This window comes from Maylandia zebra, linkage group LG14 (assembly GCF_041146795.1).
Source record: "Maylandia zebra isolate NMK-2024a linkage group LG14, Mzebra_GT3a, whole genome shotgun sequence".
NCBI classification, from domain to species: domain Eukaryota; kingdom Metazoa; phylum Chordata; class Actinopteri; order Cichliformes; family Cichlidae; genus Maylandia; species Maylandia zebra.
The window spans coordinates 35791321-35817385 of record NC_135180.1 but is presented as its reverse complement, the minus strand read 5'-3'; the positions used below and the strand labels follow the sequence as shown (position 1 = coordinate 35817385).

The following is a 26065-nucleotide window of genomic DNA, read 5'->3' as shown; positions in this document are numbered from 1 at the left end:
GTGGCATAAAGATCTGTTGTAAATGTGATGCCAAAACTCCCTTTTTACACAAAAATGATTGAAAACTGTGAGCATGTGAATGTTTGTAATGAAAGCTGATCTCATAGTAAAAAAAATGGTTTGCATATGAATCCAGATCATCCAGTAAAGCACTAGAAATTGTTTCTTTGTTCAGATACAGAAATCACTGCAATAAATAATATTTACTTTAAACCTCTCCACCCGTCAGCTGCAGGAAAAGCAAAAGAATCTCAACAGGGCTGAAAGACTATTTGTGAGTGAACATTCATCCCCACCATCCCAAATAACAGCAAATAAAAAAAGAAACTCTACATCATACAACACATGTACAACATACCATCATATAAACAATACATAACAATTAAATTTCAGATTAAGAATAAAACTCAATGTCAGTTTGGAACAAGATTTAAAATGAGATATAAAAAGCATTCTCCAATATTCAGCATAAGACAGTATAGCATATAAATATTTACCACCTCTAAACTATTTCAATAAAAGGTTATTAATACAATGTCACCCTAAAATAATAATCCTAATCCTTTTCAAAGTCTTTCCAAAAAGTTATACAGCAACCACAAAAGAGATGAGTCAACATTATTATTATTGTTGTTGTTGTTATAAGTCCATGTTATTACACAATTTTATTGTTGCACTTGTTAAGACTAATTGTGACACGTGATCCACGAGAACAAGCCCTCCGCCCCTTCGTGTGTGTGTGAAATAAGGTTTCTGGGAAGATTTCACAGTAAAAACGCTCCTTTTGTGCGGGCTGACATTACCTAATGCTGAGCCGGCTCCAGCAGGAGTCTCGCGAGATTCTGCGAGGTGATAAGTTGAAGAAACATGGCGACGTCTAATTTGTTAAAGGTAAGAAGCTCTCGAATATATCGCATTTCCTATGCTTGTGCGCACATTCAGTCTCTCCGTTTCAGTGTGTGTTCACGCCTCTAACGGAGATATGTGCTGTCGGTGCCGTGTTTTGCATAAAAGCGCGCTAATTTTTAAATAAACGGATTAAATGTACAAATAGGTGCGCCTGAAGTCACAGTTGTCACCGCTGTCGTCTGTCCGGTGTTAATATCGGAGTCCGTTTGCCCCGGTATTCGTGTATGGCTCCAGCAGAGCAGAAGCAGAACCGAGCCCGTCTCCTGCGGTTCTTAACTCGAGCCAAACCGTAGCCGTTAGCCGGTCACCTCAAGCCGGCGACGACGAACCGACAGCCGGAGCCAGCTTGAAGCCAGGGAAACACGGTTCGGGGAGAAAATCAACCGACAGGACATCGCGTCAACCCCGCAGCTCAACCGTAAATACGTTTCTTTTGGCCAGGTCTTTATTCTTAATTGGTTTTAGCGATCTAACAGCCGGTAAACCGACACCCTCCCTCTGCAACCGAAACCTGCTAAATCTACAAAAGCCTCCATTAAACATAATGTCTTCCAGCAGCAAACGTTAATAACACACCGGGCTACTACCTATGACAGAGGCGGTCAGGTCGGTGCTGAACATAATTATCGACAGGCGGCTCCCCTCCCATCTGACCCTTGACCCTAACTGCTGTCACACTGTTGGGAGACTTGATGAGCAAACACACGTGCTGTTTTTCAAGCAGACTTGATCTCTCCAGTGTGTCCCAGTGTGAAGGAGCAGGAGCTCTGCTTTGAGTGCCTCCTAAATCACAGAGCCCCTCACCTTATCCCTGTCCATAAGCTGAGCTCATACACTCTTCAGGGGAAGCTCATTTCCGGCGTTTGTATCCACAATCTCATTCTTTTGTCACTACCCAGAGCTCATGGCTTTAGGTGGGGGTAGGAGCGTAAATTGGTCAGGTCTGTGTCAGATTATGAGCTCCAGAGGATGAGCAGCATTCTCTCTGCACCACAATTCTCTGATTTTACGGTCCAGAGGTTGTTGAAAAGGCCAAGAGGAAAAATCTTGAGGTCGGGAGCTTTTCCCTCTTTCTAAAACAGCCTGGCTTAAATACAGCGAGCATAGCCCTGCACATTTGAACAGAAATGTGACAAAGTGCTGAAATGTATCAAAGTCCATGAATGTCCTTAAACATTGCAGAGTGCTTAAAATCGAGTCATTCTTCCAAAAACCTTGCTTTGATTGCTTAAATGAAGTGTTAGATGGGCAGATATGAAGAAAGAGTATGAGAAGTGCTCCAGTACTCTAAATCTGTGGTTCCCAAATGATGTAAAACAACCAATATTTTATTATTACTGTGTAAGATGGCATATAAACTAATGTAACAGTACACAGTCATTTCCCCTGGGGGAGAAAAAAGAGAAAACCTTTGTCATAGGTAGCTCGGTCTGTTTGCATAGTTACTGGATGATGGGGATTATGAGAGTGAGAGACAAACCAGGAAGTCAAAGTGGGTGTAACAGGATCATTTTGTTTTGGGGTTTGTTTTGCGTGTGGCTCAAACCACAGCTAACTACCAGCACCGATCACCCGTCAGCTAAAGAAAGAAAAAAAAATGTTCACAGAGGGCTGGAAAACCATTTGGTGGATGGTTTGAAACTGAGCAAAATGAAATAAATTAGGTGATGACAACAGCCTGCATGCTAGTGGAGGTTCATGCCGACAAACCCAGGTTCATGCTGTTTTCAAATGGCTAAATGTTACCTAATCTTACTAAGATCAAACTGCTGAAGGGAATTCAATTAAATTGATCACAACATACATGAATTAAGACATAATTATAGATCAGAATTTGTCTTTAAAACACACATTGAAGGTTTGTGTCCAAAATGAATGTTAAGTTTTTGGGGGTTTTAACAAATAATTACTACTTTTGAAAAAGAAGCTTTTTTTTATGTTATTAGATTAGAGTGGATCATCTGCTCCTAAAGAATAAGATGATGAAATTTATTATACGTTATAATTATTTATTCCGCTCAAATAAATGGAATGGTGCATAGCTCTTTAAAAGAAAAGACAAAATGCAAGTACAGCTAAGTGGTTGTCTTTTCTCACTCGCTTGGGTTGGTTTCCTCTTATCTGTGTACGTGTAAAAACCGTAATCAGTGAAGCCTTTGTTTTCGTGATATTTAACACATATTTGTCCCCAAAGTCAGGACAGAGTTGGGGCTCAAAGCTTTTCAGTTTGTTAGAAATCCACACAAAGAGCTGAAAGAACTGGTGGCTGTGGTAGTCTTTAAATTAAGAAATGAAACCGAACCTTTCTGTTGCAGTCAGTGGTTCTGTGTGGCTGTTGTTTTTGTGCCATTTTAAATCCCTCTCACCTGAATAAATAAAGGTTAAAGCCTATATTGTTCTGATACATTAAGTCCTCCTTATAGTGTCTCTAAGTTTGCACAGATGTAAATACAGGTGTGTGTTCAAACACTGATTTGAACTTTGCTGTGAGTTTAACAGAAAAAGTTTGAAAACCTCTGCTCTAAAGTCGTCTTTTCCTTCTTCCAGATCTTATATAAATGTGTGCAGCTGAACAGCAAATGTTACCACAGGTGTCACACGAGTGTTTAAAAGTCTTGCTTATGTAAAAATATTAAAAACTTCACTGCAGTGACTGGCCTGTGGTCGTTTGTCTGTATTTGTGTACGTCTGCCTATTCTTGCTTTCTGTCTTCACGTCTCTGTTCTCATGGCTGTTTTTCTTCTTCCTCCTACTCCCATCCATCCCATGTCTCTCCTGCAGAACAAGGGGTCCCTGCAGTTTGAGGACAAGTGGGATCTGATGCGGCCCATCGTCCTCAAGCTGCTCAGACAGGAAGCTGTCACCAAGCAACAGTGGTTCGACTTGTTCTCGTAAGTGATGCTGTTTTGCTTTGTCCGTTAGTTACACAGCACCTGCTGACGTTTCTGGAAGCAGCTGCTTTATTAGTTCATTTTCATGCAGGTGTTCTTCAACGGGTGTTGTTATAGTTCTGCAATGCTTTCACAGGTCCTGCAGATCTTTCAAAACTCTTAAAGCTTCTGAATCTATAGAGCACAACAGTGAGATTCTGGAAGTAAAAATCCAGTTCACGTCCTCCACAGGAATTTTGATAATGAGCCATAATGTTGTAACCACGTGAAGTGGACTGAAATATTGTGAAATGCTGCTAGGCGCTCCTGTAGAAAGCACACGTCCATACGATATCAGCTGTTTTAACCCAAAAAAAGACATTTTATTTGTAATGTCATGAAGAACTGTTTGACCCACAATTCTAAATTTAAATAACGACTGATTGGTGCAGGTTGCTGTTACCATGGAAATGTTTAAACCAGTGCACGTCGGGTCACTTAGTGAACGCAAAACTTCAGAAACTGCAAGAGCGGTGATTAGTCGGGAATGAAGCTCTGCAGCATATCGGTCCGAGGCTATTTTTACTGCACACACCACGATAATGAAAAGGAATAAACTCAAGAAGGCTAGAAGTCGTTCTCTGTGGAATCTGGGATTTGTAGTCCTTTATGTAATGAGTTGTTCCTTCACAGTTAAAAGTAAGTATGCACATGGTTTTGTACAATTTTTTTTTTCCCAAATCACATCTTTAATGGTCATGATGCAAATCGGAGCAGGTTGGTTTGTTCAAACTTTAAAAATCTTCTATTTAGGATTTTCCAAAAGGTCAGTGGAGAAAGTAAATGGGGAAATTCACTTCTACATACGGAGCCCTTGAGAAAGTGAGCCGTCACTGTTGTTGCCCTCTGTTCACCTAAAACTAATGTATTAATATCAGTGTTTTAAGATTCATTTATTAGAAGTAGCTCAGTGAACAGTTGCTCCTCGGGACGTAAAGTGGGTGGTAATCAGAAGGCCAGATCAATGTGGTATAAATGCCAGCAGTCCCTTTAAATTCAGCCTTTCTGACATGCGTTAGCTCACCTTTTATGTTATCTCTGTACAGAAATCCTTGTGCTAGATTCCAGACTAACCAGTGTGTTGTGGAAACCTCAGAGAAAACTGTTATTCGTAGTTTAGTTACAGGTAACTCTGATATTTCCTCCCATAAAGCACGAGTGGACAGGCCCACCAACTCTGTCGGTTTCTTGAAGGAGGTACAAGTTCCTTTTGTGTAAACATGGGCATTATATGATTTTTTTTTCCCTTTTGTGAATTAAACAGCTCATTGAGATCTTTACTTACTAATGTGTGCCTGTTTCATGTGTGCATGTGTGGTCATGTTGGTGTTACCCCCAACGGGAGACAATAAAATACTTAACCCTATTTTTTGTTCTGCTAAGTCTGTTAGTCCAGAACATTTCTGACGAGACAGCAAGTTTGCAGCTGATGTAGCCCAAAACATCTCAGAGCAGTTTGTTGTTAGTAATAACAGGGACACCTAACAGCTCACAGAGCTGAACATCTGGAGACTTGTTGTTGGTTTTTCTGTTTTGGTAACTATAAAACTGGTCTTGAATTTAATGCACAGTAGCATTAAACATATCTTACAAAGGCTGAAGATGTGGGAATCCTCAAAGTAGTGTGGAGTTTGTGTTTCCATAACCGCTTCATAGAATAGAAAACAACAAGCAGCTGCAAGTAAACCCCACAAGGACATCAAGGCATCTTTTCACCAGTGCTTTGACCTGTTTGCTCATGAAAATATGATGATTTTGTCTTTAAAATTTGTGTTAAATCATAAAAGGCGTGAAAGTAGCAAGTGCTATTTCAGGAATTAAGAGCTGTATAGAGGATTACATTTATATTTAGTAAAGCACTTGTAACAGCTTTGTTGGAGAATTTCATTTATCTAGCCTTCAGTCTTGTCAAAGATTGCAGAAGATCGTGTGATTCATAGGTTAAAAGCCCTGCAAGCCTTTTTTTTTGTGATTTTTGCACTATTTAAACTTGAACTGTGTGGAGGCCAAAAGAGGTGAATAGGAAGTTGGTGACTTGTCATTTGGTATTGAGAAATATGATGAAAATAGCAGAACAGGAACATGGAGAGTTTTACTGCGACTTCTTATCTTATCCAAAGATGTTTAAAGAGAGAGTGGTCCAACAGTTGATGGAAATTTTAGCAAGTTTATAACGTTTCATGTGGAGACAGGAGCTCACAGAGCGTTCATATGTAAGGTGCTTAGTTATAGGTGAGAAGGATTAAATAAACGTGGCGAGCAGGAGAAAGTCCCCAAACTCAGTTATCCAAGAAAACAGCTCAACCCACCATTTGTTGGTGGATCAAACCAGCAAAATGTTGTTTGCTGGTTTGATCCACCAGCAAACATCATTTTCTCCACATCACGCTGGAGTTCCTGGATCCAGAATAATATCTGCATCTGGGCTTATTTGGACTATTCTCTTTTGAACATGAAGGAAACATCTCACAGTTGTTCTTATTTTAATGTGATATGTATTTGTAAAGATATGATGTCAAACCTCCAGATTTTCTTATCTAACCTCATTTCTTAGTGACACAGAGAGCAAAAAAAAATCCTGGATCCAGATCAGGTTCAGGTTTATCACAGTGCAGCAAACTGGGAAGTGAGAAAAAAGAGAAAACCGGCCTGAACATTTCCAGAACAGCAGGTCCTGTGGTGTGGAGGTGGGGCTTCTTCTAATCAGTTATTATCATCAGTGTTGTGATTGTAACGATTAAAGCCCAGCCTTGGGTTGTCGGGGCAATCTAATGTACTCCTAGTGTCAGTCCAACGCTTGGACTGATGGGAGGGTTGCATCAGGAACAACATCCAGTATAAAATCAGTGCCAAATGAAATATGCAGATCCATCTGCTGTGGTGACCTCGTGGGAAATAAGGGAACTGCCAGAAGTATTTTACTGAGATGTAACTCAATTAAGCACGTAAACAGATTTATTGAACTTAAAAATAATTTTTAAAGTGAATGTCTTTGTATTTTAATTATGATTTAATTGGAAAATAATCATTTGAGCTGAATACAAATGCAGTAGCATTGCAGGGAGTGAATGTTGCACTAAGTTTGAGTAATTTCACAGCCCTGAGCTGCAACACGAGGAGCTTGGATGTTATTAAAGAAAGTTATAATAGAAAGGTGTCTAAACACATGTGGACACAGATGTGGTTGCGAGGGTGGTTTTCCACTGTCATTAAGACCTGTGGGTGTTTTGGGTTAAAGTTTTTAGACTCTCTTGGGGGGTTCGGTGTTTGTGTTAAGCACCTGTATTTGCTTTGTCTTTGCACTTTTTACTGTCAGGCAGCTGATGACCTCTGACCTAGAAAGGAGCTTTATGAAGAAGCTTAGATTACTCTAAATTTAAGTTTACATTAAAAAATTTCAGGTCTAAAGCCTCACAGATGTGCTCTTTCTGTCCTCCAGAGATGTTCACGCTGTGTGTCTATGGGATGACAAAGGACCAGCCAAAATCCACCAAGCCCTCAAAGACGACATCCTCGACTTCATCAAACAAGCACAAGCTGTAAGCAGATAAACTCAGATCATGTCAGGAGGATTAGGCGGAGTCATTGTCCAAAGTTGCCCTTTTCCACATGTTGCATACTCGCTCCTGGCATCTTCTCAGAGCTACGAGTACTGTGATTGGTTTAGAGAAGGGACCTGCTTCAGTAGAGTGACCAGGAGCCTCTTTACACTCACTTGCTAACTGTGATTTCCCCACAACATGTCATGAAATCGGTGATGGGGAGCTGGAAGGTTAAATCCTGTTTCAATGTGACCTCATCAGACATTTGGGCTCTCACATCCAGGTCCATTGTTTACAGTATAAAATGCCTCAAGATGACAGTTGTTGTGATTTAGTGCTATATAAATACATTTTGAGAGTTGGGTGGTTTGGTTAGCAAGCTGCATCCATATACTGTACAACTACAGACACAGACATCTGCTAATTAGTACAAAATAAGAGACTAATCAATTATTAGAAGCAAGCATGACCATAAAACGCATGAAAACCACCAGATGTGACCTTTAATTGTCATGCTTACTCTGGAAAGGGACAAACACAGACATGATGAGTGTGTTTGTTTGTTTGTTTGTTTTCTGGTTGATCCATATCACCTCCATCTTCGCAGCGAGTGCTGAGCCACCAGGACGACACAGCTCTCCTCAAAGCCTACATTGTGGAGTGGAGGAAGTTCTTCACCCAGTGCGACATCCTGCCCAAACCCTTCTGTCAGCTGGAGATCACACTGATGGGAAAACAAGGCAGCAACAAGAAAACCAACATGGAGGACAGCATTGTACGCAAGGTGAGAGGTCAACATATGAGCTGGGGAACCAGAAGCACTAAAGGAAGCAGAAGGGAAACACGGTGGCTGGTGTGGACGGCTGATTGTGAAGAAAAGCTAAAGAAGCAGGAGGGGATTAGATGAAAGAAGACAAAGCCTTTTATGAACTTTATAAAGTCATAAGTGGAAATCGTTAGTAGGGAGGGCAGATATCAAAGTGGAAGAATAGTAAAAGGCAGAAAGGCTGCGAAAGAAGAGGCTCACGCAGAAGAAAACATTGAATTTTAACTGTTATATGTAGACGGTGGAGAGCAGCTAAGGGTCAGTTAGCCTCGAAATCTCGAATCAGTGAACAGCTTAAAACATGACTCATACGATATTTATTTGATCTCTGTGAGGAAGGTCTCGGAAGTGAGGGGGATGCTGTGGGTGAGGGAGTGTGACTCAGCAAGCAGGAGGTTTTGTTAGAAGTGCTTCATAAATAAATTCGGCTTCACTATTCTCAGGTTGCAGGAAACTGATGGTATTATTGTTTAACTCCCTCCTTATTTTTCACAGCTGATGCTGGACACGTGGAACGAGTCGATCTTTTCAAACATTAAGAGTCGCCTGCAGGACAGCGCCATGAAGCTGGTGCACGCCGAGCGGCTGGGCGAGGCCTTTGACTCTCAGCTCGTGATAGGCGTACGAGAGTCATACGGTAAGACAGGGGGGGGGCATGTGCTCCATCACTGCTTATCCAATTTGTAAAACCCATGAATGGTGGATGTTCAAATCTGCCTCGGAAGAGAAGATAAAATAATGATAATAAAAGCCAAAAACAATATTTTTGAAATCAAAGTGATAAATTTAGGAAAGATAAGGGAAAAAAATGTAAAAAATATACAGTGAAAATGTCAAGTTATGAGGAAACAAACTGTATTCAGCCTTCAGTAGCCCCAAAATGTCATCATAGTTTATAAAAAATCTTGAAAAATATAAATAAACACTTTCTTACTTCTCTCCCACCAGTCAACCTGTGCTCTAACCCGGAGGACAAGCTGCAGATCTACAGGGATAACTTTGAGAAAGCCTACCTGGACTCTACAGAGAGGTTCTACAGAACTCAGGCGCCGTCCTACCTGCAGCAGAACGGTGTCCAGAACTACATGAAATATGTACGCCACAATAGTACTGATGCATATAAAATGATCCCACTAATGAATACAGAAGTCCACCTTAAAACATTTTGAGGACAGAGCGTAGAATAAAGTTGTGCTCCTGGCTTTGTGCATTAATGAAAGCTTTAGCTGTTTGAACCTAATCTTCATTTTCTGTGTTTCTGTGTGTTTCCTTACAGGCAGATGCGAAGCTGAGGGAGGAGGAGAAGAGAGCGCTTAGATATCTAGAAACACGTCGTGAATGTAACTCTGTTCAAGCAGTAAGTGTCTTTAAGAGGAACAGAAGTTCTTTTACTGTCCTGAACGTGTGTTTCCAAACTGTCCCATCATCTGCTCACGTTATATTCAGTGTACTGATGCAGAACATCGTAACCGAGCCTGATTGTGCTCTACACATGACACCGAGGTAGGACAGATAAGATTATTGGCCTGTGGAGAAAGCTCATGTTAATTTCTTTGCCTTCATAATTTATGTATTTCTTGATGTATATAACCAACAAATTAGCAGATTTATATTTTTGATTCTATGATCTAAATCTGCACAATAATTAGTATCGATCCATCCAGCCATCCATTTTTCTAACAGCTTATCCAGTTCACGGTCGAGGGAGGGCTTGAGCTCATCCCAGATGACTTTGGGCTAAAATTATTTCTACTAAGAGCTTCTCAAACTTTTGGGAGGCAGGGACTCCTCCTTACAGCGGGTAAAAAGTTTTCGAAGGGCTGCCTTACGATCCTCATGCTGATAAAACTCTTTACGCTTTAGCTTGGCTGACTTCATTTGCTACCACTCGAAGACACATAACCCGTTTTGGTCTTCCATCGTCATTCTCGATAAAGCCAAACTCAAACATAACCGTCGTCATACTTTCTAATTTTAGCTGGTTTGGCTTGGACTTAAAAATGTGTCCATTGGGCTAATTAGCTCAGGCCCGGGTGATGCACATGTATTTATGTGCCACGACATGTTTCCAGTATATGGCTCGTGGAGCCCTTGGGGTCCAGGCACCCCAATTTGAGAGCCACTGTTATAATGAATAAATGAACATAGTGAATAAGCTAATTAAAGTTTATTCTGCTACCCGCCTGGATGCTGCAGGCATCGCTGCCAGAAAGAGAGACGGCTTTTTTATTTCTGGAGTTCACCTGAAATCAAACGGCTTTCATTTGACTTTAATTGAGTTGTGCTGTCGCTGTGTCGACACACCTGAAGGTAGAAGGAGATGCTTTTCTTCATGTTTAAGCTTGTTGAACAGGTGCTTTCATGAAGAAAGGGTTGCCATGGACCCTTTACCCCCTCAGGTTTAATTCTGACTGCAGTAAAAAGCACAGCTGGTGCTGACTCAGCTCCACCTGTTTTCACCATCTTGTTTGCCATGCTGGCTCTTTGCTTCAAACTTCTGTTGTTTGTCACATATTTTGTTGTGGAAAAATGGGGCCTGCTTGGGCTCCTAAATATGTTTTGCAGCCTGCGTATGCTTACTTTAACTCAAAACTTCTGACTGCAAGAAAAAAGAACTTGTTATATCTTGTACACCTACGACTTCACCTGTGAAAGTAACAAGTAGTTGTAACAACAACTTCACCTGTGAAGTCGTGAGGAAACAACCTCAGGTCAGCAGCTCATCACTGAACTTTCTCTCAGTCATCCGTTGGTTGTGTTGAACCTCCCGTGTGTGCTTTCCTTCATCTGGCCTTTCTTTTAGGGTCACTTCCTGTGTTGGTTTCAGTTTAAACTGAATTTCGGGAGTCTTGTTAAATGTACGTGCTGCCTGTTAATTTATATCTTGTCCTAACGGCAGTCTGTATGTTCTGTGTATCCTCACAGCTGATGGAGTGTTGCGTGAACGCTCTGGTGACCTCGTTCAAAGAGACAATCCTCGCCGAATGTCCAGGAATGATCAAACGCAACGAGACAGTCAGTGAGTACCTCAGCAACGTCGCTGCTGAAGTTAACTCTGTTGATTCGCACTACAAAATATAACATCTGCTGAAAATAGTGGCTTTGAAATTCACTGCTGCATCAGTCAGGGTCGATTTAAAGATAGAAACTGCTTCTGCTCTGGTTTCCTGCATGTAGAGCTGTTTGTTCACCAACCACAGTCAGGGCTCGTGAGCATTTACGACACAAGTTGTTTTTATTAGTAGAAGGATTTATAATTAAATGAACAAGTTCAGCTTACTCTTTAAGTTGGCAAAAATCTTTTTGAGGACTTGGATTATGGCAGTCCTCAGCCATCTGGGCTTTCCATGAGCCAGAAAGAGCAGGAAGTTTTAGTTTCATCCCACGTGCTTCTTGTCCAGTGTGTGACGCTGCTTTTCTCTGGAGCAGAGCTGCACCTCATGTTTTCACTGATGGACAAGGTTCCCAACGGGATCGAGCCCATGCTGAAAGACCTGGAGGAGCATATCATCAGTGCTGGACTAGCGGACATGGTGGCTGCTGCAGAGACTATCACTACTGTACGTGCACAAACACACACTTCAGCAACCACGGTCACTCGAGGAAGAATCAGTCAGTTCCTGCAGCTGTTCCCCTCAGAGTCGGCTCAATGTTTTTTATTTAATGAAGCCATGCAAATACATTTAACATAGTTACAGGTGTACGGGTGAAATCTGGCACTTTTAAAGTTGCTCTTTTTCTTTAAGTGCAAGGTTTGGACTCCTTTGTTGTACTCGGGAAACATTCATAGTATGAATAAACCTTGCATGGCTTCATTTAAGTGGGAACCTTTTTGAGATTTGAAATCATTTTTTGTATTTTTTATGGAATGAGCCGTTTGTTGGCATGTTTGAAAGATGAAAGTTAATATTCGAGGTCTGCTCTGACAGCATGCTCAGTCATTTTTAATGTGTGTGTGTGTTTGTCCAGGACTCTGAAAAGTATGTGGAGCAGCTGCTGACTTTGTTTAACCGCTTCAGTAAGCTGGTAAAGGAGGCTTTCCAGGATGACCCACGCTTCCTCACAGCAAGAGATAAGGTCTGTTTTATCTGACTTCCAAAGAAGTCACTCCTTTAAGTTTAAATATCCAGTGATATTTAAATGAGAATGTGCAGGCCTGTGTATTCCTCACAGGTCAGGGTCAGGTGCAGCGTTTGGGCTGGTATTTTGGTCAAAGTTCATATGAACAGGTTTCACTTTTACAGTGTCGGTGCTACAGCACAGCTTCAGAATAGCAGGAGGGTTCTACACGAATACTCCAGGTTCATAAGAACTTAACTGTAGCTTTATTTATCCAATGTAATCCACCGGGAAGAAAAGTGATCCGGTGTTCACACATGTGGATTCATCGTACTGTCACATCCTGATCTGTGCTGATTCGAGGAGGTTTCTGCTAAAATAAACAGAACATCTTAAATCAGAGCAGCATGGACTACTGGAGGTGGGGGCTGCTGGGATCTCTGTTAGGGTTACAGTAGAAATCAAACATCACATGTTATTTTGTTCAGCTGTTAGCTGGTTTATCAAGGACTTCGGGAATCTTTAGTCTGCTGTGCTTTTGCTAAAACCACTAGTGAAGAAATCAAATTGTTTCAATTTATTGTCTGAAATGGAAAGGCTTTAGGGCTCTTTGGTATTTTAAGAATTGTTTTTCTCATTGCGGTGGTATTTTCTGTTACCTCGCAGGCTTACAAAGCGGTCGTCAATGATGCCACAATCTTCAAACTGGAGCTGCCGATGAAACAGAAAGGGTATGTTTGGCCACTGTGGGTCTTAAATCGCTCGTCGCTGGTTAAAACTGGTCACAGTGTGTGTGTGTGTGCATAAATGTGTGAATGCATTTCCTTGTTGAATCAGAGTCGGAATGAAGACTCAGCCGGAGTCGAAGTGTCCGGAGCTGCTGGCAAACTACTGTGACATGCTGCTAAGGAAAACCCCGCTCAGCAAGAAACTGACCTCAGAGGAAATTGAGCTCAAACTCAAAGAAGTGGTGAGTCTAATCTCAAAGCATATCAGTCCATTTATGACTTCCCCTTCTCTCGTTCTCTCGCAGATTCATGCTTTTCTCTCCCCTCCTTGCAGCTCTTGGTGCTGAAATACGTCCAGAACAAAGACGTGTTCATGCGTTACCACAAAGCTCATCTGACCAGGCGCCTCATCCTGGACATTTCGGCCGACAGCGAGATTGAAGAGAACATGGTGGAGTGGCTGAGAGTGAGTTCAGCTTTTCTTGAACTTTCAGCAGCAGAGTCATAAAATCGCTACTGATTTCAGCGACATATTAACATATGTATTAATATCGCATTAATATATTAATGCAGCAAAATTCAATTCAGTTTTATTTATACAGCACCAAATCACAACATCAGGCACTTTATATTGTAAGATAGACCCTACAATAATACATACAGACAAAACCCAACAAGCACATGACCCCCTATGAGTGAGCACTTTGGCAACAGTGGGAAGGAAAAACTCCCTTTTAACAGGAAGAAACCCCCGACAGAACCAGGCTCAGGGAGGGGCGGGGCCATCTACTGCGACCGGTTGGGGTGAGAGAAAGAAGACAGGATAAAGACATGCTGTGGAAGAGAGACAGAGATTAATAACAAGTATGATTCAATGCAGAGAGGTCTGTTAACACATAGTGAGTGAAAAGGGTGACTGAAGAAGAAATACTCAGAGCATCATGGGAATCTCCAGCAGCCTACACCTATTGCAGCATAACTAAGGAAGGATTCAGGGTCACCTGATCCAGCCCTAACTATATGCTTTAGTATAAATTAAAGTATTAAGCCAGTTTTAAGTGCTTTTATCATTTCTAGGGTGTCCTGTAAGTGATTTATGTTTTTGTGCTTATGCAAAACATCTGCTCTTCCCGACGCAGAAAAACTGGTTACTTGATAGAGACGAAGGCTTTGGTTCTTTTAAATATTTTATCACATCATGCCATGTGATGTAAATCTGATGTTTAATAATCAAACTACCCGTTTGTCTGATTTTATTGCTTCCTTTGTGTGTCTGTGTGTGGCTGTAGGAAGTGGGAATGCCTGCTGATTATGTGAACAAGCTTGCCAGGATGTTTCAGGACATCAAGGTGTCAGAGGACCTCAATCAGGTCTTCAAAGAGATGCACAAACACAACAAGCTGGCACTGCCAGGTAACACACACACGCACTGTAGCATACAGCGCAACTATTTTTATGCTAACATGCGTTAGCTATGACATATGTCTGCGATATTATGTGTAGCATGGTGCCGCACATGTCTCAAACAGTTAAAGCACATTTTGATTATGACGTGTCACGTATTAAAACGAGCGTAAACGGTTTCTCTTGATTATTCACTTCATCTTTTCCTCTCCGTGCAGCGGACAGCGTGAACATTAAGATCCTGAACGCCGGCGCCTGGTCACGAAGCAGTGAGAAGGTTTTCGTCTCGCTGCCCACAGAGCTGGAGGACCTGATCCCCGAGGTGGAGGACTTCTACAAGAGGAATCACAGCGGTCGGAAGCTCCACTGGCATCACCTCATGTCCAACGGCATTGTGAGTGTGTGGAGTACAGCAGAGTTCCTGCTGCCATGAAGAGCGGAAAACACGAATCTCCTGGAAACTAAAATCTGAATACATTTTTCTGTTTTTCTCATCTCTTCTTTGTTTATCTGTCATCCATACAAATTTGTTCAAATTTTTTCTGCATGTGCAAAAAACAGGGCATCTTCCTGTCTGTACATTTCAGAATTAAAGCCCTAGAAATATAGCAGTGTGGGAGATTCTGGGAATTTAAATTAAATTAAATTTTTGATTTTTACAAATTAGGAAATAGAAGATTTTTGTTTCTTAACGCCTTCTGTTATGAAGAACGCCTGATATTTGGAGTTAAGGGAACTCTAAATCTTCAATTTTATTATCAAACAGGACTTTTATAAGAAATTTGGATGCAAGAATGTCCATAAACGTAAATAATTGAGAAAAGAACTGGATTAAATAAAAAGAACACAAGTTATTGAAAATATCCTTTTTAAATGATACTCATGTGTGCACACCTGAGCATTTTCTCACGCTCGGGTGATACTCTCTCAGTTTTACTCATATTTTCATGAACTGTTCTCCTTCAGACGTTTGTTATCTCTGTGATCTTTTTTCTGGTCACCTCTGTTTACACTTTCCAGTTTTCAAACAGGGATTCTTTGGGTCATATGGAAAGTTAGAAAAAGAGTTTAACTTGACAGTCTTTTGGAAGTGCTGGTTGAGACTACTGGAGAGTTATTCTGGTGTATTTTTTAGCAACTTTTGTTTACAGCCTGCTGCTGCCCACCTTTCTCTTTAGAAGATATCGGGCTACCAAATCAGCACTGACACTCGCCTTTCCTTCCTTGTCCTTTGGTTCTGCTCTGATCAGATCACCTTTAAAAATGAAGTGGGGCAGTACGACCTGGAGGTGACGACGTTCCAGCTCGCCGTGCTGTTTGCCTGGAATCAGAGACCCAGAGAGCGAATCAGCTTCGAGAACCTCAAACTGGCCACAGAGCTGCCCGACGCAGAGCTACGCCGAACACTCTGGGTCAGACCGAATTTCTCCACTTACAAGTTAGACGAGAAATACAGAGGATTTAAAAGTTACTGAGGTTACATCAATTCTTCGTAACTTGTAGTAGAGATAACGCTGCCTGTATTGCAAAGCCATCCACCCAGTGGAGACGGCAGATGTTTAAACAACACTGTGATTTGGTTAAAACGTGAAAAGACTTCTAAAATAAAAGGGAAGATTGTGTCTAACTTTGTTTGAGAAGTGAAAGGACATCTATTCCTTCTCAACCTTTGGACAACAGGCAGGTTTGAACTCAGAGTCAGCTGTGCTCAGCGCTGTTAGCACTGCCTGTACTACATTTTTATTTTAAGACTCTTAAGATTAAAAATGTCTTTTGCAGCAGTGCCCCGGCAAAGGCAGGCATCGGGTCAACCAGCAGTGGTTACATAGATTAATAATGCATGCAACAACACGGAAGAAGTTTAAACATGTAAGATCATTAATGAAAATACTACATGACATAAAAACATAGTAACAGGTAACTGTCACAGTTATGCCACAAGGGGGCAGTAATGTTCCAGCAGCCATGAAGTAACTGTCTGCAGGTCAGTTAAAATGAGCTTAATGCTGTTTAACGTGAGCAGCTCTTTTAGGTTTGGTTCATTTTGCAACTAATTCCACAGAGAAGGAGCCTGTGAACGCCTGTCTGTACGTCTGCAAGTAAGATGGGAACAGACCAAGAATGGACTTATTAAGCGTACACCAGTAACCGATTCTAGGGAAAGAAAAAAACATCCTAGAATGAAACTTAGCAACAGTTATGCCCACAGAAAATCAGTGGTGATTAAATAAGAGTCAAGCTGTCCTTTAACACGCAGTATTTGTGGCTGATGATGATGATAAAGTTTAACTTCAGGTCTCCTGCTCTCTCCTCACTGTGCAGTCTCTGGTCGCCTTCCCGAAGCTGAAGAGGCAGGTGTTGTCTTACGACCCCCCGGTGAGCTCACCCAAAGACTTCACAGACGGCACGCTCTTCTACGTCAACCAGGAGTTCTCTCTCATGTAGGTCTTGGCATTTATACAAATCTTAACCTCGGGAAATGATGTGGACATGTTTAAATGTTTCATTGTTATTATAATCCACTCATGTACGGAGTAACTAAAGCTCTCCTCTATATCACCGCTGTGTAAGTCCCAATATTCAGATACTGATCTGTGTCTAAATGTTGACATTTTTCTCAGTAAAAACTCCAAAGTTCAGAAGCGGGGAAAGATCAATTTGATTGGCCGTCTGCAGCTGACCACAGAGCGAATGAGAGAAGAGGAGAATGAAGGAATCGTTCAGCTCAGAATACTGAGAACTCAGGTACGGGAACACTCCACCCGCACAGACTGTGTGCAGCCTTGATGGCTGCAGGACAGAGATGCTTCAACTCTGCTGCTTCTGTTCAGCTCATCTGGGGCATGAGCAGGTTACGGCTCGACAACAGTGCTGGGTGTTGCCGTTATCACATCACATTTTTCATTAATGTAAAGCACAGTCAGGCTTTACTAAATTCACTAATTTCATTACAGTTATACTGATGTCATTACCTGCATTACAAAAGTTGTTCAGTTATCTGGAAGCTGGGCAAGAAAAAAATGAAACTATTTCTTTTCTTCTTCATGTTTTTCACTTGCGCTACAATCAGCTGATTTCAGTTTGTATGTGGGAGGAAGAAAATTGTGACGTGGTACAGCTTTGAGGAGCGGAGATATAAACATTACTTTTATTTTTATTGAATGAAAAAAAAACACAACTTTAGCAAACATCTGCACAGCCAGCATGCTAACGCCAAGCTAGCCAGGAACCCGTTAAGATGTCGTTAAGGTTGAGTGCACTCTGACCTCAGCACAGCAGCCACAGCCTCCGTTTCTACCTGTTTCTACCTACCTTTGTATTCACACGTAAATACTACAAGAAAGTTCGTATGTGTGTCCTCAGTAGTTATCTATGTGGGATTTGTGTTTGTTTATGTGACCGTGCGTTTCAGGACATTTTACAGAGTAATGATAAGGCAATGTAACGGTAAATGTAAATGACTTCATCAGACAGTTAGCACGAGGGTCCATGTGGCCGTCTTCATGCCTGTGTGCAGACGCGTCCGTAGAGAATTTACGCCACAATTCACCAAATGCCCATGTGCCTACGAGGCAGACTTCAAAGAGTTAACAACAGGTTAATAACAGGAGCAGAGTATAATCCAGGCTTAAATCAGTACGACCCTCTAAATGAAATGTCGTCCATCCCTGGTCTACACAAAGTTCTAACATTTCCTTTTCTTTCCTCTCCAGGAGGCCATCATCCAAATCATGAAGATGAGGAAGCGGATCAGCAACGCCCAGCTGCAGACGGAGCTGGTGGAGATCCTGAAGAACATGTTTCTGCCTCAGAAAAAGATGATAAAAGAGCAGATCGAGTGGCTCATCGAGCACAAATACATAAAGAGGGACGAGGCGGACATCAACACCTTCATCTACATGGCCTAGGCAGCGAGGACGGAGTGTGTGTTTTGCTGTTTTTTACGACTGGCCTGCATCTGGCGCTTTAAAACCTGCGAGATGAGACAAACAAGGACTTAAAGGATGTGTTTGAAGAAGGAGAAGAGGGCTGGGAGCGCGCTGAAGGACACGGAAAAGCCTTTTTAACAAAAGTGTGGCTATTGTTTGTGTTTGTGAGACGCCAGTGTGTTACCGGAGTGTCATTTCAAGCCGTAGCGTTGAGTCATCTGGCCGTGTGTTTGTCCCTGCTGCCCTCTAGTGTCTGCTCAGAGGAGAGGAACGGCGGCGTGCGCCGTCCGCCAGCAGCTCAGAAGAAGAAAAAATAGTGATGTTATTGAATACTTCCTGCCTTACTTTCATCAGCAGTGGACTTCGGAGAAGGAGGTGGAGAAGGAGTGAGGGCAGAAAAGGAGAACAAAGCTGATATCAGTCCTTTGCTTTCACTTCATGCGACGGCTGCCATGTTAGCCGCAGCCATTCAGCATCCCTCCTGTCCTACACTGATCTAATACTCGAAGAGGGAATGCAGAGTGAAAGCTGCCATCGAGGAGGAGAGAGACAAGTTCAAACTACCGAGGAGTATTTTGCCAAATCGTGTGTGTGTGTGTGTTTGAGTGCATGGTGTGTATCTGATCTTTTAGTTGTGCGTGTTTGTATGTGTGTGTGCACTTTCAACAGCATGCTGCTCTATAATTTTTTTTCCCCCTTCAGTGGAGAATCTGTCACACTTTGGTTGTTTCAGAAAGGGTTGGGAATTTAAATGCTGGTATTCAGATTTTTTTTGTGATCCCCTGACCGGGCTGCAGGTGACGTCATCTTTGCAGAGCCTCAAGAACAAAACGAGAAAGTGTAACTGCCCCAGTGTGTGAGGTCTGGACTGTGCACGCACTCAGATGGAAGTTCAGTGTCTAAATTTTTACCTCATTCATTCTAAGAGTGTCTCTGTTTGTTTTTTTGTTTTGTTTTTTTTTGCACAGTTAGAGAAAACCACACAGCTGCTCTGTTGCTTTTACTTAAGGTTTGAATGAGCTGCTGGTGTTTGGACCTTTTTCCAAAGCAGAACACTGTCTAAGTTTGTGTGATGTGTGTGCACCCTTTTGTTCTTCCTTTCTGCCTGAACTCTCAGAAACCTACAAATCACCTTCAGCCCATAAACCTTCATAGTGTTTGAAGCAAAGCAACAATTTAGTCCCTTTAAAGCAGCTCTCACGATTCTGCAGCCATAACTTTAGTTCCGTTATCACCGGGACATAAAAACTATTTAGAATTGTCAGTTTGTCTCTGAATCACAAAAGCCTTTAAAAGATTGGTGACTGCCTCAAAACAAGCTGAACTTATTCTACACACTTGGTCCAGAGCAACAACACGATTGTTTCTCATCACACCAGAGCTCTGAATTTGCTCCATGCTAATGGAGTTGGAGTAAATGATGAAAAAGTGAAAACGTTTCCCTTTTTATTACCATAATGAGGACCTAGAAACACCTGCCACCACACAGTGAAGCTCCAAACGTTTAGGGGGAATTAAATAAAACAAAATCACAGGATGTGTCAGGGGGTCGAACCAAAACAATTTTTAGAGATGAAAGTTGTAAAATTGCAAAGGAAAATATGCAGATGTGCTGTACAGCAGATCCATTACACTTTATATACTTATCATAAATCTGGCACAGGACGACACCTTAAAGAAAAAAGACAACTATGAACTTCCTGTTCAGGCTAATGTGCTATTTCCCTATGTTAAAGAATTCAGCGACCTTTGGGAGGTGACCGCGCACTGCAGTAAACACCATGTTACATACAGTAAAGGCACAGAGGCTGTTTTATCATATTTAACCAAAATCTTAGCATTTTCCATACAATCTATAAACATTTGATAAGCTTATACTCACATAAGGCCAACTTAAATCGAGGAAATGTGTTGAGGATAAACAATAATCCAGTGTCTGATTGGTGCAGGGCACCAAAAATTCCACTAAACGGGAAACAACCCTCTAAAAGTAACGAGTTCTTCTTCTGCTCTTTCTCACCTGATTGTCATTTGGTGCTGTAGCCTCTGCAACATCTTCAAAATGAGTGTGAAAATGTATTTTGTCAGCTGACCGGTCAGTGAATGCGAGATCAGCTGCAGTGAATTATAGAGAATAAAAAGCTGCTGAGGTAAATATGGAGAACCAATCAGTGCCCCCCACCCCTCACAATCAGCAGATGTTGTTTCTGTAAAATTACTTTAGGGAATTTAATGAAGACGTGTCAAACTTTACATCACACTATGTCTGCAACTCACTTAGGGGTGAGTTGCAGACCCTTAAAGTACACAGGGTTGAGTGGAAGATTGAACTTTTTAATTTATTAATTTCCAGCATTTTTCAGCCCTCATAACTCCAGATTAACTTCACTCCACGTGTCATCACCTTAACAGAGTTTTAGTTTTTTCCATGATTTTTGGACACGGAATTATAATAATGTAAATAATGTGTTAGTCCCCGCAGTGAAATTACTCCTCTGCATTTTAATGTCTATAATTCTGAGTAACAGAACCAGGTTTTGGTATCCTGGAGAAAAAGTGCGTTTTGGGTAAACCTTCAGTAGTCATCTCACCATGAGGGATAGGTGGAGGATCAGACCACGCTATGGCATGAAAAGGTTTCATTTTTAGCTATGTTTTGATGCCAAGCTCACCTTCCAGAGGTGATCCCTTCATATTAAAAAAACGTGGCTGATTTTTATCAGTTGCACTGGGAATCTTTTTGCTCTTGTTGAACTGAGAATCAAATCCTGTGAGCAGTGAGGAAAAAGAAAGACGACTGTGAATGTGTGGGGTTGTTTTTTGTTTGTTTGTTTTTTAATATTTATTCTGTATTTATGAGGAATGTTACTTTTTGTCCATTTTTTTTTCTTGCCTTGTTTTTGCAAACACGTCTGTTGCCGTTGCAGTACTGACTTAAACAGTAGTGACTTAAACAGTACTGACTTACTGACGCTCTCTCCTCTGTTTTAGCCTGCAAAAAAAAAACTGTTAGTCTAATTTATTTCACTTTCCACATAAAGATTTATCTGCAATTTTGTCAAAATGCTGAAGCCGCTTTTAAGTTTGTTACTGCGACACATTGATGTTGAGAATAATCCATTTTACACACTGACGTGCAAAAAAAACCATTTTAAAAAACGCTGGAGTTTTCGGATTATTGTGAACTCTTCTGAATGCAGTGAGGCCGTCTGCCTCAGGTTTCACCTGAGATGAAACTAACTGCACATGTCAGTCGCATTATATGCAGTTTTATTCTCTATGCACAGGCCTGGCTCACTTAGTTGTTGTTTTTTGTTTGTTTTTTGCAGATGATACCCTGTTGTATTTTTAAACACATTTGAGGACACTGAGGGACTTTAATGAGTTCTTTCTTTGTGTGATCTGTGAGGAAAAACACTCATTTAATTATATTCAGTCTCATCTGTCTCTGTGTTAGTCAGTAGGGGGTTTCCTCCTCTGGTTTTCTGAAGAGAAAAATCTATCCCAAAACTCTTAAGTCTCAGTGCTGGGCTGCTTTATTCTTATTTTCTGTCAGAGTTGAGGAGTTAAACAGTTAAACCTGCAGTAATCTGTCACACAAAGCACAGAGACGTACAGCAGAACTGGCACAAAATCCCAAATATGGTGCACCATCTAACCTCTTATTCCGCTTGTTCCGGTGGTTTTAGAGGTTTGGTTTGCCTATAAAGATCTAAAAAAGAAGAATTGCTCCACGACTATCAGGTCAGCATGCATGATCCCCGTCTCTTAGGATAGTTAAAACCTCTGAGAATCTAATCTGTGTGTCTCGTACTGTGCATGTGTTAAGCTGCTTTACCCTGCTTACAGGTTATCTGCAACCTGCTTTGCAACCCACCAATACTCAATCTCCTTTTTTTGTTTTTAAACTGCTGTTTCAGATTTATTCAGTTTCAGATCCACAGTCATAGGTGACATCACTAGCTGGGTTTATTTATAGGCGTAAATCCTCAAATGCACATACAGCTAACTGGATGAAATGGATCAATAACTGGACCCAGCACACTAAATATTTTTGGGGTGGGTCCTTCCTTTGTTTATTGTTTCTGATAAGCATCTTTTTCTGGTTGAGTTTTAACTTCTGGCCTCAAGGTGTACTGTGTCGTTTTGATTGAAGAAGTTCCAACAATCACAGAAACTTGGTCTGAAAATCATTTTTTCGATGGTTGGTGCTCAGAAATGATAACTTGTGAAAAACTAAGAAATTCAAGTTTGTTAATCTGTCAGTAATCTGTAGTTGGAGGGGGGAAATGTCACCAGTGAGATTACAGAAGGGCATCAAGGTACAAAGCTGGATTTGTACTTACAAATCTCCAAAAATATTTCAGGCACTGAAACAAAACTTTCAGCTTTGAATCTGCCATTTAATTATTTTTTTCTCTTTTGTTTTTCTCAGACTTCACCTCACTGTTGATAGAAATTATCCTACTGATGCTGAGCTCATAGCCGGGCTAGTGGTTGTCTTCAAAGTTTAAGACTGAAATAACAACCATCCATCCATTTTCTTCTGTTTATCCTTGTCAGGGTCACAGGGTAGCGCACATAAATGCTCTATCCTGTGACCCCAGCTTGATTCATTCATATAAGCACTTTTATTCTGTGCTTTCTTAAGAATAGTTTTCATTCATCATCCCATGGATGTATTGGAGAGTAGCTTGGGGTTGGTATCCTGCCCAAGGATATTTGGTGTCTAGACTGGAGCAGCCAGGGAACCAACAACTTTACAATTATAAGATGACCTGCTCTACTTCCTGACATACAAATCTAAATCTTCTAAATTTAGCTCAGGCATTCATGAATCCAGATGATGTTTGTAATCTTCTCACTTGTTCTGAAGTTTATAAGTTTTAACTCATAATGAGAGGTATGTGCAACAACCAATCCGTCAGATGTATTTGTGGCTTCCAGAGGGTGGGTTACTGTAACTCTGTCCTTTCTATTCAGCCCTCACAGAAAATTGTACAAATCCTTTTTGGTGTTTGTGGGTTTTTGTCCTGTTAATTTTTGACATCAGCTTTATTTGTTAATGTTTGCAAGGTTTGCTGTTATAGTAACAACAACAGACGAGCTCAGTCTCACTCACTCTTTGCTTATTTGACAACTTTGGGTTTGAATTCAAAGAAAGTTAAGGCATCCTTCCCTGTGTGGCCACACTTTGAGAAATTTAGAATTCGTTTTCTAATCACTTTAATGCTTTTTGTTTAATATGTCAGTTATGTAGAACTGAACACCTCCAGTTTAACTGAATTTCCATCAGCTTCAGCTCTGCTTTGTATTAAGTGCTAGTTTTCAACTATTACCATGTAAACAGACTGAACTCAGAGGGTAAGCATACCTGTTGCCTGTCAGACTACTGGCTGAACCCGAGCCTCACTTGAATTGTTTATACAGGCTGACAAACTTGAATTTCTTCAGAGGTTTTTCAGTTTCACTGCATCATTTCACAAGCTGTCAGTCTTCAATAAAGGGAACCTTTTATTCTTCTCACTGTATGTCATATACATGTACTGTTAGAAGCTATTTTACTGGCTAAAATGACAGAGTAGTGTCATTTATGACCCCATTATTTAGCTTAAGGTTTCTCTCCTGATCTTTTAGGAGACTATAAACTTTGCATCAGTACCAGATATTATAATAGAAACTCATGAAATGGACACTTGTTTTAAATGGCTCTGTCTGTGTTTATCGTACCTATACTGTTTCCCTATCTATGACGTATTCTAAGATATGTCTTAGAACTGAAGAAGCTTCTCTGATGAGGGGTGGAACATCTTCAAGAAAATTAAAACAAAATCCAAGCTCCTTAGAGTACCATGACCTGGATAACTGGGAACCTACACAGACATTTTATAATATTCTTAGTCATTTGTTTATTCATTAGTTTTTGATCATTTTTGTGCAAAAAGGAGTCGACTGGACTCATTCCTACATCAGCTGAGCTGTCAGTTTGGGCATTAAATGTCTGTCTCAGGGCTTCTGCAGCAGTAAATCTTTGCATTATAGCTGTGTTAGCCATGGTTCACTACAAAACATCACAATGATTCATTCCCACTTTTAAGCACAACACAGGGATTAGAAATGGGAATTTACCCGTAATGTCTAAAAACATAAATATATTTCCTCACAACTTTCCATGATCTTTACCACACAGGTGGGCAGATTATCTTACAGAAAACTATGAAAGGTTTTCAAAGAAGGAAACTGACAAATTGTTGGGGAAACATTTTTAAGATTAAAAAAAACACAGCAGTAAATATAAGTATTTAGTTGAGGTCATAAAAATTGGATGGAAGCAGATTGTTTTGAGTATGAAGGGAAAGACTGAACGAAAAAAAAATAAGAATGATTTCGATCTTCGAGTCATGCAAAGCTACTCTATCAGAACCCAATCATCAAAATATGGAAATAAGCATAAGTGGACGCCTTTAAACTTCCGTAACTTCCAAAGCTAATTCACTCTCTCCAAAAACAAGCTGTTCAGAATGTGAAATTTAAATAAAGAGAATCCCATCATTTCAGTTTGTATCTTTATTTAAACAAAAACAATACAAAGACAACATATCAAATCTTTTTTAATAAACCTTAGATTTTATTTCAGCAACATGTTCCACAAAAGTCAAACCCAACTGCAGAAACATCCCACAGCTCGTTAAATGTATTAATGACATGATTCCCAAAGAAAATGAGGGTTTAAAAAGTAAATATGAGGAAGCTTTCACCACTGTGAAAGGATGTGTGAGTAGAGTTTCAAAGTTTTTCTCAATGTAAAATTTCTTTTTCCAACTAAAAACAAGGGTGTCACCACCTGTGTGATCTCATTTTATGCCCCTCCCCTTTTTTAAAGATATATTGTCTGATTTTTGCATTTTACTCTCGTTTGAAACATTTGGATTAACCACAGCTGAAGTTAAAAGACTGAGTGATTCTTTTCTTTTTCTTTTGGTTGTCTCATGTGAAAACCCGGCCTGCACTGCACAGAAGTCAGATTTTACTGTAGCCTTGTGTGACGACAACACTTGAACTAAACACAATCAGCCACAGCCTGAAAACCAGCTGAATGTTTGCTATGACATCAAGGAAGGACTTTAAAAGTGTGTGTTGGCAATAAAAGAAAAAAATCAAAGTGGGATGAGAGTGCTTCTTTTGAGTACTGCTTTGTTTTTGCTTGTTTTAAATATTTTTTTTAAAGTTGAACAATTTATTTACTGGCAAAATAAAGACAAATGTTTTCTTCCTACTTCCAGTTGCTGTAAAATTTAATGCATTTAAAGAAATTACTTGAGCTTATTGCTTCAAAAAAACAACCCAAATGACCTCAATTTAACACGAGTGGGTTATACTCGGGTGTTTATTTATCAAGAAGATAAATTACAAGGACTTGATGTAGTTTGCAGACTTATTCTGCAGTTCAATTTCCTGGAGGAACCCACCCGAGGGATTAATAAAGTTTCATCTAATCTAATCTTACTTCATATTAAGTTAATTAAGAAAATGGTAAATAAACAAATGCAATGTCACAGTGAATGACCTCGATTTTTTTATTTAAGTTTTTTTTTTAAATAAATCTATGAGAATTTATGCTGAATATTTACATTTTAAGAGATGGTGTATGGGCCACAATCATGTGCTCCATACACCACACAGTTACAGGAACACTGGGTTTATTAATGTTCCAACAACCCTCAGTATAAACACTAAC

At 40.6% G+C, this 26065-nt stretch overlaps 1 protein-coding gene across 2 annotated transcripts; it reads left to right on the top strand.

Annotated features, from left to right (window-relative positions):
* Positions 1-798: 798 nt before the first annotated feature.
* Positions 799-25493, top strand: LOC101470783 (cullin-5). Of its 2 annotated transcripts, none has more exons than XM_004569652.2 (19): positions 799-891; positions 3691-3800; positions 7279-7378; positions 7989-8165; positions 8703-8844; positions 9156-9301; positions 9484-9564; positions 11133-11226; positions 11637-11767; positions 12177-12284; positions 12933-12997; positions 13104-13236; positions 13329-13460; positions 14284-14407; positions 14617-14792; positions 15649-15810; positions 16721-16839; positions 17020-17143; positions 18112-25493. In XM_004569652.2, exons 1-19 carry the CDS (start codon positions 868-870, stop codon positions 18304-18306), a joined length of 2343 nt encoding a protein of 780 aa, XP_004569709.1. In that variant the 5' UTR covers positions 799-867; the 3' UTR covers positions 18307-25493. The 2 variants fall into 2 exon arrangements, with proteins under 2 accessions (XP_004569709.1, XP_004569710.1); XM_004569653.3 differs by lacking the exon at positions 799-891 and adding an exon at positions 960-1327.
* Positions 25494-26065: the final 572 nt, after the last annotated feature.

Excerpts from the sequence above, each read along its gene's own strand:
- LOC101470783 (XM_004569652.2), top strand. The coding sequence starts at position 868 with ATGGCGACGTCTAATTTGTTAAAG. Across the intron at positions 8,166-8,702 it reads AGGACAGCATTGTACGCAAG|CTGATGCTGGACACGTGGAA; the intron begins GTGAGAGGTCAA and ends TATTTTTCACAG. Across the intron at positions 13,461-14,283 it reads ACATGGTGGAGTGGCTGAGA|GAAGTGGGAATGCCTGCTGA; the intron begins GTGAGTTCAGCT and ends GTGTGGCTGTAG.